This window comes from Anser anser (genome assembly GCF_964211835.1).
Source record: "Anser anser genome assembly, chromosome: 24".
Lineage (NCBI taxonomy): Eukaryota > Metazoa > Chordata > Aves > Anseriformes > Anatidae > Anser > Anser anser.
The window spans coordinates 591,717-613,929 of record NC_139745.1 but is presented as its reverse complement, the minus strand read 5'-3'; the positions used below and the strand labels follow the sequence as shown (position 1 = coordinate 613,929).

Below are 22,213 nucleotides of genomic sequence, written 5' to 3'. Positions count from 1 at the left end.
CTTTTCTTCATATGTACCTTATGGGGGTGGAGGTCTCATGGAAGTCTCCCTGACGGTATCCAGGGATGCCCGCTCTCTCCTTTCCTCTGCTCAAGGATTAAGAGAAAGTGCACCCATCACCACTGTATCCTTGCTGACTCCACATCAGCTTCCAACTCAGGCAACCAATCATGCCATATTACTGTTTTTTTTCTTTCCTTCTTCTTTCTTTATACCTCAGTAATTTTGTCCGAGGACTTGAGTGTGTTCTGTGTGAATTCTAGGGTGCGAGGCATTGGTGTTACTATCTGTTCAGAGCAGCTTCCAAGATCCTTGTCAGTGTCCAGCCGATTTTTCTCTATAGTGCCTCTTGTGCTGAGCCACACCAGCCCCGCTGTGGTACAGTCTGAGGAGGCCCTCTGACACGTGGTGGGTGGCCGGCCTGACTGTCCTGGCTGAGCTCCTCACCTGTGAAACTCTTCGAGACCAGAATATGTCTGGTTTCAGTCATAAACCTCAGGCGGCCTGACGGCAGAGATTGCACTGACATTATGAGATGCTCAAGGGGGTGGAGCACCTCTGCTTATTCCGGTCACCTCAAAAGACATCAGCTGAATCGGAAGGGAGGTGCCCATCCTTTGGTAAGCTGTCCAGGTTCAGCAAGACACCAATATCATGAAATTAAAATTCTCACCTCACTTTTAATGGACACCCTGGCCCACCATGGTTCTCTCTAGCCCACAGTCTGTCAGAACAATCAGTTGGAGGTGCCAGCGTGACCTGTCCCTTTGTTGTGCCTGTTCTCTGAGGTGCCGCTGCTGACATCTCCCTTTTATTGTGAAGTTTGGGGCATAAGAAGAAGAGGTCAGGTCTAGTATTTGCTAGATGCCTCCCACAGCAGGGCCAGATCAGCAGGTGTTTGCCATCCAGGCATACAACATATCACAGCTCTTTGCTGAGAGCTCATCAAATCCTGGTGCCTGTCTCAGAGGTATCTCTGCCAGACACAGAGGCTGGTGCCTCTCTCTTCCAGGCTGTTCCTTTTACCCCAGGGCCAGGGACTGAGTTTGTTCCACCAGCATCCAGCAGCATTTGCAGGACTGTGCACTGCTTGTTTCAGCAAACCAGATATCATCCCCAAAGTCAGACGATCAGATACGGCTTGCAGTGCAACACCAATTTTTTTTTTTTTATTTTTAATATTGTAATTGTATTTCTGTAAGCAAAATATAAGTTCAACATTACAATGATCTGTTTTGTATCTGATGTTGATGTGACAGTGCCTGGAACTGATGTGACAGCATGCTGGAACTTGTGGATGACAATGTTCTCAGATGAAGTTTTCCAGACAGTGACATCAATAACAAAGGCACTGCCGTCTTTCATTTCCAGGGAACTGACGGGTGAATAGGGACACCTCACCTCTGCAACTCACAGCAGGGTAGAGGCTCAGCAAAAGACACAGTTGTCCAAAACAGCCTTGAGGCAGACTGTAGGCACCTGAATCCCAGAGTCTGATCCCATAGAGGTCCTGGCAGACATTCAAGAAACCATTAGTGAGTTTGAAAGTACTGTTCAGATGCCTGTACTGGGAAAACAGTGTAGGAAACTCCCACATCACATCCTCATTGCCAAGAAAATAAAAGATTCAGGTTACTGGTCATCTCCCACCCATGGTAGCTAACACAGTTAATATTTTTAAGAGATTGCTTGATTCACTAAACTGGGATTTTCTGCTGCCAGTAGTCCCTCCTGAGTCTCATGGATCAATCACAAGCACTAAAGGCTCACAGCTAGACAGAGGACTCAGCACCCAGAACTTTATGATATAAATTATTGGATGGATTAAAAAAATTCTCTGCGAGCATACATGTGAAGACTTCCTAGAGCTGGTCTGGTGGCCTGGACACCCTCCTTGCCAAAAGTACTCAAACCAGAGCCTCACACTGCAAACCTGGGACCAGGAACCTGGAGCTATTCCAGACCTTGCTATAGCCCAAAATCCTAATTGTATAATTGTATAATCCTATAGTCCAAATCCTCTTATTTTTCTTCCCACAGGATGAAAACAAAGATTTTGTGCCCAGTTCCAGAAGGAAACAGTTTGGCTCTTCTGAGTACCTCTCACAGGTTGACACACCAGGGAAAAGGCCAGCCACCAAGATGGAACTGCAGGATGCCGAGTCCAACCCCTACCCACCGCTGAGTCTCCAATCAGAAGAACAGGTATGCAAGTTCAAGGCCCATGTATAAAAGAGAGTTAGAAGGCAAGAAGCCATCATCTGAACTGACCTGTCAGTAACATAACTCAGTGAACTGCTTGCCCAAATGAGGATAAACCTCTCAGGAGAAATCCAGTCTTAGATTAGTGCTTCCCAGAGGTGGAGTGTCTGCATCACTTCAGTAAATTACTAGTATTTCCTATGCTGGTAAGAAAAAAAAACAAAACAAACAAAACTTATTTTTCTATATTAAATTAATTTTAACTATCTCTATGGCTAAAGGCATCCTCCATGGAATAAAAGCCACTGCACCTAGTCATCCCCGGCCACCTGTTTTATACTGGACACAACCAGAGATGATGTGGGGAGACAAAATCAGCCATGGACTTGCCTCCTTCAGCTTGCTGCTGTACCACTAGGGTGCTTGTTTGCTGCTACATACCTGCTGCTCTTCCTGCTGAGCACACATTTCTGGCCACACAAAGAAGTGGAAAAATGGCCTACCTTATCATGGCTATCATGACTTCTTCCTAGAAAAATGAAGAGCATGCATATCCCAGCCTCTTCACAAGGGGCTACCTTTGGAGGAGGCAGTGGTCCAGATGGACTTTCAGTCCTAGGTGCACAGCCACAAAAGACTGTGTGAAAGACTGAAATTTCTCCTGGCATTTCTTCTTCGGCTGTGCAGCTGTACAGAGCTCAGTGCATTGGTAGTGTGGATCCTAATTTCTTTTAACAAAATATGAAGTGGTTTTGTAGGGGTTTCGGCACCTCAGCCAGTGGCTCCAGCACTGTAATAACATTCATTGCATCGCAACATGAAATATTTGTTGGCTGTGGTTTGGAGCTTATCCAGCATGCAAACCCCACAAGATCTGACTGCCAGTGCTACAAAAGCATACCAAAGGCTGCAAGAGTTAAAACTGGTTTTTCCATTTTATGTGTCAGCCCCAGTAGGAAATATTTTTATCAAACCAGTCTTCATTGCATCTTACTGGAGGTGCACAGAAGTTGCTGAGTCCTGATATGCAAGCAGCAGGACTGTGAGGCAACTGAGAGCCCTACACAGTCAGAGAGAGCACGGGGACACAGTCCCAGCTACACTTTGTACACCACAGTTACGCTCTTGTGATCACCAAGATGTTAACCACAGTGACATTCATTTGGTTAGACGCAGACATCTACCTGAGGCAGTGATGCCTCCCTCTCTCTGCACAGACTGAAACAGCAGTAAATGAAAACTTGAGTAAAGTCAGGTCACCATAACATACATCATTTGTCAGTTGGTGCTTCCATGTTGACTAACAGAAGCCTGAACACCTTGCACTTGGAGGCATGCTCTACAGACACCTGATGTTAAATCAGCTCAGTATGATCCATGCTGTCAGGTGTTATGCATCACACTTGCCAGATCCATGTGTCCGGTGTAGAAATGGGTGCTGAGTATGCTATAGCATTAAAAAAAAAAAAGATGATGGTAAAAGCCTATGAGGAGCTGGGCTGGGTTATTCTGCTTTGAACGTTCCACTGTAAGGCCTGGCAGTCACTGTCTTCCAAACTGATCCTGTCACTGTTCCCCCACTGCCCTGCCATCAGGCTATGCTTCTGTTGAGCATGGGATGACTGCCTAAGGGCAATCACAATACTTTTCCCCAGAGCAAAAATGCTGCCAGAGGCACCCACAGGTCCTGTTCAATCTGTGATGCTGCGGGGTTCTCTCTTACAGGGTGCCTCCCGTGCCTACCGGACAACGTCTAGGAGATGAGTTGTACTCCCACCCAATGAACACACAGGATGGAGCAAGAGACAGGATCGTACCAAGCTCACAGGTGTCACACCTGTTTTTCTTTAACCTCTCCAGAGGCTTCAGCCAGTCTGAAACCAGTTTTCTAATGCGATTTGTGAGGTACAGGAACTTTACCAGTGATTTTTTTTTTTTCTTCATTGCTGAAGAGGCAGCTGCAGAGACTTTGCTCAGGGGACTCCCACTTCTCATCTCTGTACCTGCAATCTTAACCTTCTTCATAAAACAGTAGATCTGTCTCCATATGGAAACACTGACTTGCCATAGCCACTCTTTCAAACAGAATGATGGTACGACCTGGACAAGAGAGAACATCTCATTATTCACCTGCATTTAGACAAGATGCAGGAAGTATCCCTGCAACGGCAGTCCACCAGCCTGTGAAAGCTGTCCTACACAGCTCCACAACTGAAAGCTTTCAGTTTCCAGTGAGAGCTCACACTCTCCTAAATACACATTTGTTGGCTTGGGTTGTGGTCACCCCAGTACCTGTGTTCCTAGCATGCTCTGTCTGTAGGCAGGAAAAAAAAAAACATTCACTGGTTTTACACAGTAACAGGAAAGGAGAGCAGAAAATGTTTAGAAAGTTTCTTCCCCCATTGCTCACTCTCTCTGCAATAAGCTTCGTATGACCCACTTAACCACCAGCTGAGCTCTTGCACTAAGTGAGCCACCGAGCCAAACCAACAGCAGTCACACAACAGCAAAAATTTCTCCAGGCTTGGACTAGGGTGCTCTTTTGCCCAAAACTTTGCGTCCATCATGCTGTACAGGCAACAGCTCTGCTGCTCACGCTAAGCCATTGAGCTCCAAGGAACAAAGAAACAAGTGCTTTTCTTCTGGCTTGAGAAGTAGAATGTCCTTGTTCCTTCCAAAGATGGGGGAAAACAGCAGGATTAGACCCTAAACTGAGCTCCAGTATGGCTACTTAGGCAGCCTTTGTCTGTGCCCCTCTTCAGGATATGCTCCCACCCCCCGCATCAGCTGTGTCTGGGGACTGAGGTATGGTCAGAGACTACAGAGGTACAGCTCCTTGTCAGTGCCCACAGGCCACTGACTGCATCAGAGTTGGAGGAGTCATCAAGAGGTGCTCAGGTCTTGGAACAGCATCTGCCCTAAGCAAGGAGATTGTACCCGGCTCACACACCGTAGCTCTACCACTCCTTCCTTTACATTCCTCCAGGGTTGGCCCATGGCTTTCCGGTCTTGTACACAACCACCATTGACTTCCCTCACTGGTTTCTTCTGCTTGTCAGAAACAGGTGCCCCTCTCCACAGAGGCATGAGGAAGATGATACAGAAGGGAAAACCTCTACTGTTTTGGAGGTGCTGGGTGAACGACTGTCATCCAGCAGCTCCCACACCTGAGTTGCCTCCACAGTCATTCTCACAATCTTACCTTCCAGGTGAGCAGCTACCACAGCAGCGCATGTACAGCTATCCATATGTGCACATCTATATGCTGCATCACCTCCTTGTCTCTTGGAATTATATGCCTCAATTCTAAGAGGCAAAAGGAAAAAAAAAATGGAGCTGGTTGGAAAATATCTATGAACACATATAAGGAAAATGTTTCAATGACATGTGTTTGTTTTTTTTTTAAATAAAGTTTGTTTGGAGGAGGGGGAAAAAGATTATTTTTGAAAAAAGTTTCCCCTCATAAATTTTAGATGTCTTTCCCAAATGTATATTTTTTGCAATCCATTTTATTCTTTTATATTTCATGACATGTATACGTGTTAAGTTGTATAACAAGACAAAAAGATAATGCTTTTAACTTAGTACTGTGGCAGCTTTAATAGTCTTAAAATTAAATTATATTAATAAATTATATCAGCTGCTCTTACCACTTCATGACATGGCAGTGCTAGTAAAAAAAAAAAGAGATAAAGGGATCTTTATAAATATCAAGTATTAAAAAAAGCCAAAAAAACCCACAAACTCAAAATCCAAACTAAAAGTAAAGTAACTGAAATTCTGCAATTAAACTCAGATTTCTGAGATGCCTCTTTCCTCCCTCCCCTGCAGTATTTGCCAGGAAATGCTGAAAATGGGTGCATGTTTTGTAATCTGACGCCACTATGGACTTTGTAACTTGTTTGTGAAAGTGCGATACATACCCTGTTCATCTTGCCTTGCTCAGGCATTGACTGTATGACAGGAACCTCTCCCCCTGGCGTTACTGGGATTTGTTACTTGAGTGGTTTCAGTTTCCTTGCCTCCTCATGCAATCTCGCAGGCTTTCCACAGCTGATGGCCAGCATTGCAACCTGCCCAGCTGTGCCACATCCCACCCATGCTTTCACAGGGCTGGCTTGCAAGGCTTTGTCAGCCTCATGAAGCCACATTCTGGCTTTCTGCACCTTCTTTTCATGTTAAAGGAAATGATTCCCTTCCATAAAATATGCTGCCTCATATAAGATGCCTAACAGGTCCTCCGCTGGTTACATGGGAGACAGTGCTTCAAAAACCCCTCCAAGCCAGCGCAGCTGGTCTGTAGAGAGCAACCCGAACATCTGGAGCAATTTTTTGAACCTTGCAATTTGCATTTAGGAGGATATACCTACCTCTTCAGCCATCCGCAGTAATTATTTGCCCCAATTTACATTCCCAAACCTGTTTAGTAGCTGGTCAGCCATATGATATAAGACACAATTAGAGCTGCTGTGAAAGACTGCTGCAGACTACCTGCTTGGCATTGCAGTACTGTCCTATAAAGCAGAGTTAGTTGTTAGGATGTCACCTGTGACACTTAAGATGTCTGTCCTGTGACACTGATGCTAGAGACTCGGTTTAGTTTAAAAACAACCAACTAAAACAGCTGGACAGCACATACACACTGAAGAGGATGAGGATTGCTTTGAGCAGCCAATGTATGGCTTTTCTCACAGTGACCCCATCCTGCTGCAGGACAGTAGTCTACATCTAATAGGCTGCTCAGGTTCCCTCACCCACCCACCAGCCCTCTCCTTCCCATGCAGTCCTGGCATGGCTGCAGTTTACCATTGTGCTTCTGAAGCTCCATCTGGGGGAACTGTTTTCATTCCTGGCCAGCAGAGCTCTACATTGCTATGTGACATTCCAGGTTGACACAGGCTTCCCTTGACCTAACTCACAAAAATCTAGTTAGTATGTTGTCTTTTCAGCCCCACAGCTCACCCCAATAATGCAACTCCATGTCTGGAATGAGAAAGGAACAGCCACCAACAGCAAGAGTTGTTGGTTTCTCCCCTTCTGTCAGCCAGGGCTTGGCTTTCCCTTATCCAAGTGCAACTGGAGGACTTTTCCTTGCTGCTCAGCCAGATCACACTGTGCCAGGAGTCCCACAGCTACAGACCCAGGTCTTCTGGCCCTGTCTGCTCTCCTCAGGTGCTTCTCACAAATTACATCTCTCCTTTCTCCAGCTTCCATGGCTAAAGTCAGCACATACCTTGAACTCTTGCTTATAGGCTCAGTGTAACTGCTTGTAAATAAAGATGTCACTCAGTATAGACCAGGTTGTTTTTACCACAACTGGGATTAAGTCTGAGAGAAAACCCTCTGTAAATTTGAAAGGGGCCATGCCCTGTAATCATGAGTGCAATAGGAGCTGATGTATTATTAAAATTATAGCAATGACTTCAGGAAACACAGTGTGTTTTACTCAAATTGCACACTTTTTTTGAACAGCTGTAAAATAGAATATATGTGTAAATATTGCCATCACTGAAGAAATATTTGTAATTTTAGCATATAAATATAACAGGCTTTTTAGTGGACGTGACACCAAGAGGCTGTGTATCAAGCATTCAGATAATTCCAAAATTGTAAACATATTTGCTGTACAAAGGAAGTGTCAGCGCTTGCTTCTTCCAAGTAAACGGAGACATTGTCCCTTTTTAGAGAACCAGTGGCTTTTCCCCAAAAGGCCAGTGGCAGCTTGAGTGGTTAGCAGCTTGCTGCTTCATGGAATGGTTCCCTCCGTGTCTGGAAATGACACTGCAGCCTACAGATCGTCACCTCTCCATCCACTCAGGTTGCATGGAGCGGGGACAGTTTCGCAGTGCAACCGTCAGTGCCTCGTGTTCAACTGCAGCTTACTGGACACTGATGGAGAACTGCTGTCCACCTGCAGATAATACCTCCAGGAAAGGAAAACAGAAGGAAGCAGAGGCCAGGGTAGTGCACTTGGTGTTTCAAAAGACACTTGACATGAGCGATTTTTTGCTACAGATTGAAGCAATAGTCACATTGGTGTTATCTCTAACATAGTAGACCTCATCTCTGCCACCCTTGCACATCACTGGGGCAGTCAAAGCACTGTGCCAAGGTCAGCCTTCAGTGGACTGCTATATACATGATGAAATGTGAAGCCATTGTTCGCAGATGCATCTTATGGTCAGTAACCTAGGGACCCAAAGGATAATTGTTGTAGGCTGCCCAACATGCAGTGCCGGCACCTGCCTTGTGGAAGCAGCAATCCATGCTGCATGGAATGTATTTTTAAGAGAAAAAAATATCTATTTTTTGTATTTGTAGACATATACTTGGGCTGGGGCAGCTTAGTTAGAAGACAATAAAGAAAGAAATCTTTTCATAATCACAGACTCATCCAAGTTAAAGAAATTTTCCAGGTAATAGTATTGCTTGTTTCCCTAAAGCAAACTTCGTGTCCAATAGAGCTATCAAGCACTGTTTCACCCGAATCTGTCAGCATGCTCAGCAGAGGGAAGCCAGCTCTTTCCTCCCCAGGCTGCCCATTCAGTGGATACAGATGGTGCTCACCTTTTACTAGTTACAGTGCTCTTAGTCTGCATGCCAAATGTAAACACACTCTTTATCTGCATGTCTCTCCTGACTCAAACACTGTCAGCTCTACAGTATATAACCAATAAAAATCTCTTTTTATATGTTTGTGGTGTGGTATTTAAAGCTCTGTTTGAATCCCTACTGACAGTGGTCATTAATCAGAGGTATTAATGTCCCTTGGTGAAGTGCAAAGACACCTCCATCTTGCAACAGTGTATGTTAATGCTGATTCTGACTACTCCATTCTTACTTTTTTGCCCTGTACACATATCCAGACAGATCTCAAACACCCATTCCTAGGCTGCATTTAAAGGCATGGGCAGTACCTACACATGGAAAATGAAGTTGAATACCATTCCCCACTTATACTGGATGACGTAGGCTTGCATTGCTGGGAGCAGGTTTGAGGAAGTGCATTCTTACAGAGGGAAACAAGCCACTTGCTTCGTTAGATTTCCTTTACTCAACCAGTATAGACTGTAATGAAAACAAAATCTGTTTGCCTTTCCCTGGAAGAACTGAGAGGATACAGAGGTCAGAACAGGTGGCAGCCTCCTTTACAGTTCCTAGTTTAGTGCAGTATGTGGGTACAGTCTACAAAAAAAATAAGCATTTTAGATACTGCAACAGTACCTGCCATATAAACAACCGGCCCCCATAATAACCTCATCAGTAGGGAAGAAATGTGTTAATTTGTAAGAGAACTTGTGTACCACACTTTGTAAGGAAAAGAGCTTTGTCTGATCCATCTGGTTTGGATGCAGCTCCAGAAACTGAACAATTAAACATGTTACTGGTGTTTAGTGACATTTTAAGAGCCATTCATAGCTGTCATTCAGCTGCTACTCCCTAGGCAAAGCTAATTAACTAGAGGTGAAGGCTACAAACATTCCCTCTGTTAGGCATTTCTAAAAAAAAAAAAAAAAGTGATTTTTGGCTTGGCTGAGTACTCTTCTCTCCCAGTTAACACAGGCAGTTATTGAGCATTATTAAAGAGGTTGTTCTGAAGCACTACAGTAACTACAACAGACATGCTGCTGTGTCAGGCTTGCCAGGGACAGCAAAGATCTATGGATAGTACAGAGTTACTATTGGTAGCTTCCATGTCTGCTTAAAGTCTCTCCCCTAAAACACATGCTCATAACCACAAGGATGGTTCTTTTTCCTTGTTCATAATTCAAGGGTAGGCTCACCACTCCTGTATGGGGACACTATAGTAAATGTACTTGACTAATGGACCACCTATACCATACCATTGCTGCTTAGCCATGAAACTGCATTCTATTTTCTTTTTGATCAGTCATGTCTGTGTGCTCTGCTGGTTTTCTGTAGTCTTCCTGCTTCATGAAAAAGAGACCTTTTAATCCACGGCAGGTTTGCTGGCCGAGGTATCTGTTTTGTTAAGTCAGGAAAACAGGTTGTCTACCCTTGCTCAAGTGAAACACCCTTAAAAGTGATAGGAGTGGGGTGATACAGTGTCTAGAAAAGAACAATGGAATAACAGTGAGAAGCCCCTTCACAGAAAGGTGCAATTAACACAAACTTGACGGGGCCCAACAAACAATTTAATAAAAAGAGATCTAAGACTTTTGGTCCACCAGAAGATCCAGAGGTCAAAACTACTGGGCAAAGACTCCACAAGCTCTGCAGGAGTTTTGCTAATACAAGCCAACAAGCTCTGTAGAGAAGCAACAGATTTTAGCAGACATGTTGGTAAAGCTGGAAAAAACTAAGGATTTGCTCTTTGGATAAAACAACATTCTATGATATGCACAGGTAATTAAACAGATGCTTATATTCTCCACTGACTCTCCAAAATTGACTTCTTGTGTCGTGTCCCCCCCCCCCCCCCCAGTATACGTTTATTCAGGTGATTCTGCTAATACACAGAAAATAAGGTCTAGAAACATTGCAGAAATTCTTTAATATCTACCTAGGTACTCTGGGGGAGAATATCAGTGTAAGCATTTCCTATAAGCTTCAACGTCCCTTCAGAGAAAACAAAAAAATTACACCTTCAGAAATTAGATGCACTGGAAATTGGAAATAATCATTGGCAAAAGTAGCAAATTTACAAACACCACCACAGCTTCTAATTTTCTTTTGGTAACCATTTCTGAGAAGAGTAACTTGTGGAATTATCACCTTTAAAAAGAATCTGTGATTTACAAATAAATCAAATTCAAGTTAAGTCATCCCATTTTATAGAGTCACTTTATGCCTTAAAGACAAGATGCACTCTGAGCACCCTGCTGACTGCAGTACCCTCCACTGAACTTGAACTAGTCAACTGAAAAGATTCATAATGAAAGAAACCAAAAACACCCAATAAAGTTGTTTTTCTATGTTTATGATCCAGTCAATTAAAGATAACAAAACAGAGATTAAGATAACAAAATAGAGAGAACCCATGCTTTGCAATTAGTTTCCTCTACAGACAAGACCATAGCAAATATTCTCAATTCCATACAGAGACTGAACACAAAGACCCTGAGCTAACAGTAATTTATTGCAAAATAGATGCTATTACCTGACAAAAATTCAGACATCCAGAGAACTGACAAATGCAAGTCGTCCTGCTCATTTGCGAATCCAGAAAGCGCAATCCTGACTAGTGAACACATACATTCCCTCATGATCCAGAACTCCATTGCAGGTTACTGTGGTCCTTCATCTTAGAATCACGGAATATCCTCAGTTGGAAGGGACCCATGAGGAGCATCAGACCCATGAGGAACAAGTCCAACTCCTGACTCCACACAGGGCAATCTAACAGTGAAATCATATACCTTAAGAGCATTGTTCAAACGCTTCTTGAACACCAACAGTACATCTTCAGTACAGAAGAGAAGGTCCAACTAGATAGGGACCTATTTTTTTCCCCCAAAAGCGACACCGATCAGTTTTGTCAGAAATACAATTCACCTACCCATGGAGTAGAGTGAGAAGTGACAGGTCCCTGAGAATAGATGGGAAACAACACTACAAAGGGTGCAACCAGCCTTGATCACAAGTTTTTGTGACGCTGTAGATCTGAGGCTTCTGGGTGCTAAGAGGTCATTCACAATCTGTTGAAATAGATCAGATGAGTCTTACCAGGAAGTTAGGTCAAGCAAACAGCAGGAGTGGAAAAATGGCTGCACCATGAGGAAGGATGCTGAGATGAAGAGGACCTGGCGACCCATTTACTTGCAATGCTTTCTCCTCCTCAGCAGGTCATAGTGACAGGAAAGCTGCAGAGGCAGTGGTTAACAAAACAGCCATTACGGGTCATACCACAGGTCCATCTAACAGACTGGCACAGAGAGCAGAGCAACGTGCTCCTACACACCACACACACTCCCTGGATATAGATGCAGCAAGGAAAGAGCTGCTAAATGCTGGCTGAGTACCTGCTCAAGGAAAATCACACACTGGCAGTGCAGCAAGGAGCATGAGACTATCCTGCTGCTGAACAAGCAGTGGAAGCTCCCTCATACGATCTGACAGAGCTGAACTCCAACACTAAGTTAATTGAACCTTAACCAGGCTACCTTTTCCATGTCTACAAACTTCAGCTGGCCTAGGGGTAATAGTGCTCTCCCCCAAGTTCCCCTCTCCATCCCAGCAATCCTACAGGATGCAACCAGAACACAGGGAGCAGTCTTTGACCTTTGTACCCAACCACTGTTCCCCTCTACTTAGGGTACAACCAATGCCATCAACCACTAGAAAGTGGGCCATGAAGGGCAGGAGCTGCAACACAGGAGCTCTAAGGTGTCCAGCAACTGGCTGCACAGCTTTATCTGTCTGTCTAGAGACTGAAACACTCCTAGAAGCTGAAAGTATGCTGAGCTGTTCAGTCTCTAATACCCAGTAGGGCTTGTCAGCAGGGACTGGCTGAGGAATCAGGCTTAAGAGTTCCCAGAGATGCTACAGAAAGGTAGGGTGTAACAGGCCACAGATCACACTCTTCATCTTCCAATGAATTCCTCTGGCATTACCACTCCTTTTTGCTCATGCCCATCGTTATCATCAGCTAACACCCAACAAATCCTGACAAACCTTTTTAAAGAGTGCAAACTGCCAGGGCTTCATCTCCACCTTCTTATTTCAGTGCTTACCATGGTTTTCAGGTATCTTTTTCAAAAAGGAAGACAAGAAAGCCTGACTGTCAAGGGTCAAAGATTAGCCCTGCTCAAAGTAACGGCAACGTATAAAAGGAAGTTTGTTTACATTTGAACGTCTCAGACAAATTACTGCGTGTTTGACAATTCAGCAAGCTGAATAATCTGCTAAGTCTCAGTCAAAGTGAACCTACAACAGGAGAACAGAAACTCTGAAAAATAACATTAGTAATTAGATGTAAAAGTGGCTTGATAGTTGTCTGGAAAATACAGTTTGCCTGCGTTCAGTTGAGGACTATTTAGATTCCAGTGGGCCAGAAGTGCTTTTCTGAGTTTTTGACAGCGCTACAGGAAGTTGGAAGACAGTCCTCATGGCCAGAGACAGCAGCATCACTAAACCCTGCAAACCACCCCACAAATATGGAGACCTGAAAACCCTTGTTACTGAACACAGCACCCCAATCCTCAGATCCTTTTCCCATCTTCAGTCAGAATAGCCAAGAGACTAAATCAGCTTATCTTGGAATAGGACTTCTCTTGGTAGTGTTGCAGACAGGTTTTTACCTAAACAGAAGGCAGGGAGTTTTAAGACTCAAATAAACCTATGCACTCTGAATCTTCCCTTGGACACTCCTCCTCCATGCCCTGCTGGACATTTCCTGTCCCACTTCAGTGGGGCTTTCTTGACCAAGCATCACAAAGTTTATGTTGTCTCCTGGAGGGACAGCAAGGATGGCTAGTGTTGATTTCTTCCATTACCCCTGCCACAACAGAGTCCTCTCCTTTCTCACTGCGTATCGAAGGACTGCCTACGGAGATGCCTACTCACAGATTTAAACATATGAGAGAGCAAGCACCACAAGAAAATAGACAGTCAGGAGCAAGAAAGATCTACTAGAAATGAGGCACAAGAAAACAGTAGAAGCAATGATAGTAGAAGATAGAAAGTCTGTAAACAAAACTAACAAAGCTATAAACAATTAGGGCCTGCAGTGATGTTTGCATGTATTTTCTTCAGGAAGAAGCATGGGAAATGTAATTGCAGAGGGAAGGGCAGGAAGACGAGCAGATACTAATCCACTAGCAGAATGAAAGGCACAAGGGCAGATGGAAGTTGGGACATGCACACACAGAGGGTCATATAGAGAACAAAAAAATAATTTAAAAAAGGAAAAGGAGAAAAAACTGTGAAAAAAAGACCACAGGTAGATGAGACGGAAACAAACAGTAGAAAGGTGGAGGTGAGAAAAGTTGGAAGAAGTAAAAGCATAACGTTAACTAGGGAAAGCAGGAGAGGGAAAAAGGACCTAAATGATTAAATAAGACTGCTCTGTGCAATGAAAAGAAGTCTCTGTGCATGGGGTAAGAAGGAAAATATCTGGAAAAGCAACCAAATCAAAATGATTTTCAGAAACAGTTATAGCAGCTGCAACATCATCTCATCAACCCAGTACAATAAAAACCAATTTTCTCTGGGCTTTGGACGAATGGAAAAGAAAAAGACAGCTCATACAGCCCACAGTGCCTGACTGCCGCATGCAAGAATCAAGAGATCAGGTCTACAGCTAGCTTACTGTCTAGGCAGCTCTGTTTCTACATAAGCAAATATGAGTAATATTTTCCTAGTTTTTAAAGTTAAAAATATCCAGTTCTGATAATTTCTTTTGTTGAAAGTATTTAATAGAATAGTATCATTAGCACACTTTTACTAATACCAGCTTTCTTTCTAAAACCGAATGTGCATGGTGTAGCAGCCAACAGACCACCTTGGAGGGGTGTGATTTGCTGTTAATTTGCTGTTACTGGTAGGGAAACAGTTGCACCAAATTCTCAAATGCCAGGTAAGAATAGAATTGGTCAAAAATACTATTCTTTAGAACGAATTAAGCAAAAATGTTTACATAAATTCTACACTAAGCTACTGTTCACAGCAACCAACTTCTAACGGGCCTTTTCTGCAATTACTGAATTGTAAATACACAAATAAGTAAAATAAAAACCTTGGAAACTCCAGCTATAAGTTTCACTTTCAAAAAGTATCTGCAGTCAAAAAAAAACCTCACTGACCAATTTGGTAGTAAAGGATTCCATGTACACTGACAGTTCAAATAGCTGTAAGAGATTTTGTAGAGGGATGTCAAGCCCAATGTTAGGTCAGCTTTTGTAAGGCCATTCTAACAAAGTATTATGCAGCAACTCATGGCCACCTCCTTTCAGCAGATACTGTTACAGACTATATGAATATGCCTTCATCCCAAGAAGTAGATCACAACAGCAGCTCTGTGGCATTGTTACTCCTCTTCTGATAACTTCTCTTATATGCTGGTAGCTTGTTGTGCGGGGACCCCAGGTGTAGGCTGGCGAGGCAAAGTATACATGGCCCCAAGAAACTGGTCTGCAATGCGACCTGCTTCTCTCAGTCCACTCAATAAAGCACCATGAACAGTGGCAGGGTAGTTGCGAATTGTATGCTCTCCCGCAAAAAACAGGCGAGGAATAGGCTGAAAGAGGAACAGAGAACACCATTATGACTTGTGCGCAAACTCAGTTCAAAGTCTTTCAGATCATGTAACAAATATACATTACGAAGTATTTTGATGTCTTCTAATCACACTGCAGTCCCCGTAACATGAAAGTAGTGCGTACAAAATAGTCTATTAAAAATATTTTAATCTATCCTACAAATTACCACAAAAATCTTTATACACCTTTCATTTCACAAAGCATTTCATGTTCGTGATAAATAATGTGAGGAAATACTTTCCTATTACTTGCTAATATCTTTGCCTTGATACAAAGATAATAGAACTCTACTTCAAAAACAATACTTTGAGAAGCAGATAAGGAGATTAGCCTCCTAAGTTGTATACTTAAAAACATTTCAGAGTTGTATATACAATCCTACAACCAAAAACTTACACGTATGTTTAAGATGGATGATGATTTCTGACACTGGGACATGAACTCTAGTTCAATACAAGCAAAAGGAAGCTTCAGTAATTCACTTAAATTAGCAATTTGACAGTGCCATAAAAAAGATGAGGAAAACAATTTCTTATATTATACTCTGCAGAGAATCACTTTACCAATAGCTATGTTTATTAGAGACTTGCATCAGTATAAGAACAACCTTAATAAAGCCAAAGTCCTACAAATCCTTCTGCTTTTGCTTTCAAGACTTCATCCTCTCCAAAGGAACTGGAGAGGACTTATGCCTTCATTTTGGGCTGGATCACAATTTGGTAGAGATTTTTTGCTTCCTGTTCCTCTCCCTCTGGCCTTCACCTTTAGAAACCAAAACCATCATATTCTGGTGTATTTCTATGAAGAACTGAGAAATCTCCCACCTGAGGAGCACCTGGAATGGCCGGTCCTGGAGTAATCGGCTGAGCCATCAAGTCATAGTCATTTCCAGAAGATCCAGCTGCTACATATGAATATGATCCCCGGGCCCACGGGTCAGCACGCCAACGGGACACCACAGTCTCTTTGGGCTGAGAGAAGAGAAACTTCAGTTGTTGACACATTGCAGGTTCTACAGTTAGTGCAAAATATAAAAGATGCAAATTGAAAAATAAAAGACAACATCCATAAGCTAATGTCAATAGCGGAACTCCACGTTTATATTCCATGGTAACTCATACTAAGGTAAATAATTTGTCTTTGGTGTCAGCAGCTTTAATACTTTGAGATATATTAGCAGAACCTGCTCCAAATGGCTTCTGCACTGGCATTCAAAATTTGTAGTCAGCAGTACATGCATACTGTGTACTCTATGCTCTGTTTCTTCTCATTATCAACGTAAGTACAATATACAATTCCTACTCATTTACTTCCTTTCATCCACAGCTCTCTTGAATCTCTCTCCTGACTGAAATATGGCATAGGCCTGTGCAAGGTCCGTAAATTATCTGGGAAAATGACTGCATGAGGGGCATCTGCACAAAAATGTTTTTCCTCAAATCCATTTGGTTTACCATGGTAATAGCCAGGATGAAATATATTCCACCAAAAGATACAAGTGTGAACATAACCAGGACTCAAAACAGTATCCCCCTAAGGTAGTAACAGTAGTCAACAAAAAGCAGGATATCTTCATAAACTTGCAAACATAACACGAAGAGCAAAGGGTCAGAACCTTCAAATAATCCAGATTCTGTTCAATTACGTAACTGAGCTTTAACAGGAATCACACACTGTAAAAATTCAAGCATCAAAACAGGAACCTTGCCTCCTTGCACAAAGATTTTCAAGGAACTGTTTCTGTTTGACCAGACCTTCCCACAAAGGATGAGAAAAGTTCCTATCTAGCAAGGGTGCTATCCAGAAACCAAAGGCCAGCAGACTTGGACCATAATGTGCCATGACTGGGGAGGTCTCCAGGACCATGGAAATTGAAGATAATCCTTCTGAGGCTGACCTCAGCTGGACTGTATTCGATGCCTCTTGCTGATTCTCTGGAAAGGACAGAGTGGACTTGTTCTACGGTGCTGGGGAGAACTAGGGGTTTGAGACCACATTTCCCTATGTCTGACAACTTCACTAAAAAAATTCCTCAACACAGAACTTTTTCATCCAAACAGTAGGAAATTGACGGATGAGCCAGACTCGTCATATGGACTCTGCTTCTTGATAAAAGGAACTTCATATTTTCCTCCTTGTCAAAAAGAGACCACTATGATGGCACTGCATGTTATTGCATGCATTTTTGACAGAAAACTTTGATGCACTTCATGTGTTTCTCTGGTGATCACATGAAGCACTGCAGTCTTTCAGGGAATAAAACAAGACAAATTTTACATCACTGAGGAAGTTCTGGAGGTATGGCTAAGCCGGACAGCTGTGGAAGAAAATACTGAAGTACTGCTTCCCCAGTACTGAGACTGATGACATGCAGGCCAAACATCAACTGTGATGTTCGTGTTCACACACCCATGTATGGGCATGAGTCAAATGCTAAGCCAGTCAACTATTATTTTTATCCTGACAAGCAAGTCCTGTAAGTAGGATTCCCTATGAATAGGGAGAAGGACAGTTAGAGAATAAAATACGTACTACAATAGAGGTGGTACAAAACCAGACTACTACTCTACAGTGGACATGAAGCATGCAGAGTTCAGCTGCACAGCAAGGTTGAAAAAGTTCCCACGTATGAAGAATAGCTGGAGGAAACTAACCTGGGAAACTACAGACCAGTCAGTCTCAATTCTAGGCCTGGCAAGATTATGAAATAGATTCTCCTGGAAACTGTGCTAAGGTACATGGAAAACAGCCCACATGGCTTCACTAAGGGCAAATTGTGCCTGACAAATTGGTGGCCTTCTACAACAGGGTTACAGCATTGGTGGACAAGGCAAGAGAAACAGACATCATCTGTTTTACACAAGTGCAAGTATTTGATACCATCCTGCACAACATGCTTGTCTCTAAATTGGAGAGACGGACCACTCAGTGGATAAGGAGTTGGCTGGATGGTCACACTCAGAGTTGCAGTCAGACTGATGTACGCATGGAACCCCACTTGTCACTGGTCTCCTCAGGGGACTGTATTTGGACTGGCACTATTTAACATCTTTGTCAATGACATGGACAGTGAGATGGAGTGCAGCCTCAGCAAGTTTGTGGATGACAAGGTGAAGTGCAAGGTCCTGCATCTTGGTCAGAGCAATCCCAAACATGAATACCGGCTGAGCAGAGAATGGATTCAGAGCAGCCCTGAGGAGAAGAACTTGGGGGTGTTAGTTGATGAATAACTCAACATGAGCCAGACACGTGTGCTTGCAGCCCAGAAAACCAACCGTATCCTGGGCTGCATCAAAAGCAGCGTGGCCAGCAGGGCAAGGGAGGAGATTGCCCCCTACCTCTGCTCTCATGAGACCACACTGCACTCAGCTCTGGGGCTCCCAGCAGAGGAACTGCATGAAGCCATTAGAACAAGTCCAGAGGAGGGCAATGAAGATTATCAAGGGGCTGGAGCACCTCTCACGTGAAGACAGGCTGAGGGAATTGGGGCTGTAAAGCCTGGAGAAGAGAAGGCTCTGGGGAGACCTTACAGCGGCCTTCTGGTACCTAAAACTGGCCTACATCAACGCTGGGGAGGGACTCCTCTTCAGAGTGCAGTGATAGGACTAGGGGTAATGGCTTTAAATGAAAAGAGGGTAGATTTAGATTACATATTAGAAAGTTCTTTACTATGAGGGTGGTGAAGAACAGGCTGCCCAGGGAAGTTGTGATAATGCATCATCCCTTGAATTGTTCAAGGCCAGGCAGGATGGGCTTTGAGCAACCTGGTCCAATGGAAGATGTCTTTGTCTCTGAACTTGGTATTTATCCCCTGCAGAATCTATGTTTCTATGCTCTGTTAGTGGTTTTTTTTTCCATTTGAAAATCCTACTAGTAAGCAGCTGCCGTGAAACACTTCACTGTTGGTTCCTGTCACAGAAAAATCTCATTAAGAAGTGAAATTGTCAATAGAGGGTTCAGAGAAGGAGCTGTGGATTTATCTGGAAGGCAAGCCTGAAGTTTTCCTGTTTTGTGTTCTCCAGTCTGAGACTTAGAAATCAACAGACTGAGCATTTCCAAATTATGAGATCCACTCATTCACTAAGAATCCATACTTACAGTTAGCTGGAAAGATTTGATGACCATATAGAAAGCAGTAAAAGGGTGAGGATCATAGAATTATCATCGAATGGCTTGGCTTGGAAGAGACCTCAAAGATCATCTAGTTCCAACCCCCCTGCCATGGGCAGGTATGCCACCCACTAGATCACATTACTCAGGGCCTCATCCAACCTGGTCTTGAACACCTCCATGGATGGGGCATCCACAGCCTCTCTGGGCAAACTGTTCCAGTGCCTCACCACCGTCTGAAGAATTTCCTCCTAGCATCTAATCTAAACCTCCCCTCTTTTAGTTTAAAATCATCCCCCCTTGTCCTGTCATTATCTGATTGAGTGAAGAGTCACCCTCCACCTTTTTTATAAGTCCCCTTTAAGTACTGAAAAGTTACAGACTCATAGAATCATTATAGTTGGAAAACACCTGCTAGGTCATCTGGTCCAACCATCCCCCTACCACCACTATCACCCACTAAACCATGTCTCTAAACACCACGTCCAACCTTTCCTTAAACACCCCGAGGGACAGTGACTCCACCACCTCCCTGGGCAACCCATTCCAATGCCTAACCACTCTGCCTAAGCAGAAGAAATGTCTCTTAATTTCCAACCTGAACCTCCCTTGGCGCAACTTGAGGCCATTACCATCTTATCACTAGTTATTTGTGAGAAGAGGCTGACCCCCAGCTCCCCACAAGTTCCTTTCAGGTAGAGAACAATGTCTCCCCTGAGCCTCCTCTTCTCCCGACTAAATAACCCCAGCTCCCTCAGACACTCCTCATAAGACTTGTGTTCCAGACCCTTCACCAGCTTCACAGCCCTTCTCTGGGCACACTCCAGAAGTTGAAACGAGGTCACACCGGAGCCTTCTCTTCTATAGGCTGAACAGCCCTAGCTCTCAGACTTTCTTGGTAGGAGTGGTGCTCCAGCCCTCTGATGATAAAGTCACATTCAATTATTCTACAATAAAGAAAATGAAGGGAATCTACTCCTTACATGAAAAACACATATGTAAGCAGTCCAACTTATGACAGACCAAATGCTCAAAAACAATTGGTATATTAAAGTTACTGTGTACTTTTTATATTAATGTAGTATATAAAAATCCCAGTGAAGGAAAACTACCTGTACTAACCTGTGGCACAGCGCTGCTGCCAAATATGCCTTTGAGGATGGCGAGACACCGTCCAACAATGACATCATCGCTGATATTTTCCATAATCCCTGCGGCTTCTCCTGCTACTAAGGCCAATAAAATTGGTGCTAATCAGGGAAGACAGGGGTGGGGGAGAAGAAAAAAGAATTATTGAAATATAACATTTTCATCGGCCAAGTCTGATTATCTGCAGCTAAGTTACTAGGTTAAAAAAACAACAACAAATCCAACAGAAGCAGTCCTCAGTCTTCTCCCATTGTGTCAATTTATCGAGATGAAAATAAATGAATATACACTGCAGTACTATTTGGAATTATCAAGACAACTGATATATTAAAAATTAACATACTTATTAGGAAAGACAAAAGAAGGATTTTCTTTTAGGAAAGCATCACTAGTTTTACATAAATTTCCACTAGGATTTAACAACCAAACAATCTGACAGAAAACCGAAAAACTATGATTAACTTTAGCAATGATTAATATCAGCACAGCAGTGAAATTTTCAGGATAAGTAGATCACTCAAAAATTATTTAGATTTCCAATGCACAATTGAGCCAAAACTATGAAAAGCATCACAACATCCATAAAAGCAGCAATTTTGAGAAGAATTCAGAAGTCAGAAAGGACAGATATCAAGTAACTTGGCTGCCAATGTGATGCTGTGGTGAAGGAAGTTAATGTAATTACAGAATATACAAGCAAATGAATAGATGAGGCTATTATCATCTCTGGCTTGCTATGGTTAAGACTAAGATTACATTTTTGGTATTCAAAAATTCAATGAAAATCTTAGGAAGTATCAAAGAGCTAATAAAGCAACCCAATAACTAGAAACATGCATTTACAATAAATGACAGACATGAGCACAGTTAATAACTCTCTCACAGTTCTCATCAGATCATTCTCCTCACTTATAAACTCTCCTAAGTATAGCAAAGGAAATACTACACCTAAAAACAGATGTCAAGCATATTGAAGTGTGAAGTTAAGTCCTTACTAAAAACATGGCTTTAACTTTTGTACAGGTTTCCAGAATGATTGGTGAATTCCTCATCTCCTGGTATATACAGAGATCTTACAGAGATCTCCTGGTACACATTCCCATCAAGCTACCCCTCCATAAGGAGAAGTTTAGTTCTGATATACAGTTTGGAAGACCCAATATTTTCTGGTTAGAAACAAAAACATTTGAAACTCTGAAGAAATTAGACTAGTAAGGCTGTTATTACAAAGAAAATTGCACTAATCAAGCTACAATTAAGACACTTCAAAACTCAGAACCTCTGGGGACTAGAAGCAGTTCATTAGACAAGACAGACGTAGGATTGCTCATCTTAGAGATTAACTCTATTGAAGGAAAAAAACCACAAACCTGGTTTCATATCATCCACAGGCTTTGGGAAATGTTTTTGCCAGTTAAGCAGTAAAGATTTTCCTACACTGCCACTTCTGACATGAGATCTCAGACCTCTTCAGCAGTTTAGTCAGTTATTTTCTTGCTGTAACAACTACATACTGAAAATGCATCTTCCAG

The 22,213-nt window shown here is 43.0% G+C and overlaps 2 protein-coding genes and 1 long non-coding RNA gene across 7 annotated transcripts in view; 1 reads left to right on the top strand and 2 right to left on the bottom strand.

Moving 5' to 3' along the window:
• LUZP1 (leucine zipper protein 1) overlaps positions 1 to 8,894 on the top strand; it is a 50,165-nt gene extending 41,271 nt beyond the window's left edge. For all 4 annotated transcript variants that reach the window (XM_083810161.1, XM_083810162.1, XM_083810164.1 and 1 more), the window contains 2 exons: positions 2,041 to 2,205; positions 3,928 to 8,894. In XM_083810161.1, coding sequence (XP_083666287.1) covers positions 2,041 to 2,205; positions 3,928 to 3,966 — 204 coding nt within the window. In that variant the 3' untranslated portion in view covers positions 3,967 to 8,894. The remainder of the gene's footprint in view (positions 1 to 2,040; positions 2,206 to 3,927) is intronic.
• LOC310886101 lies at positions 1,142 to 3,920 on the bottom strand. The gene is made up of 2 exons (XR_014575176.1): positions 2,272 to 3,920; positions 1,142 to 1,510 (listed from the first exon to the last, which is right to left on the bottom strand). It is a non-coding gene; the product is annotated as an uncharacterized lncRNA (long non-coding RNA).
• Positions 8,895 to 10,698: 1,804 nt separating the features above from the next.
• KDM1A (lysine demethylase 1A) overlaps positions 10,699 to 22,213 on the bottom strand; it is a 54,468-nt gene continuing 42,953 nt past the window's right edge. For both annotated transcript variants that reach the window (XM_083810165.1, XM_083810166.1), the window contains 3 exons: positions 20,655 to 20,782; positions 16,247 to 16,393; positions 10,699 to 15,400 (listed from right to left, as the gene is read on the bottom strand). In XM_083810165.1, coding sequence (XP_083666291.1) covers positions 15,215 to 15,400; positions 16,247 to 16,393; positions 20,655 to 20,782 — 461 coding nt within the window. In that variant the 3' untranslated portion in view covers positions 10,699 to 15,214. The remainder of the gene's footprint in view (positions 15,401 to 16,246; positions 16,394 to 20,654; positions 20,783 to 22,213) is intronic.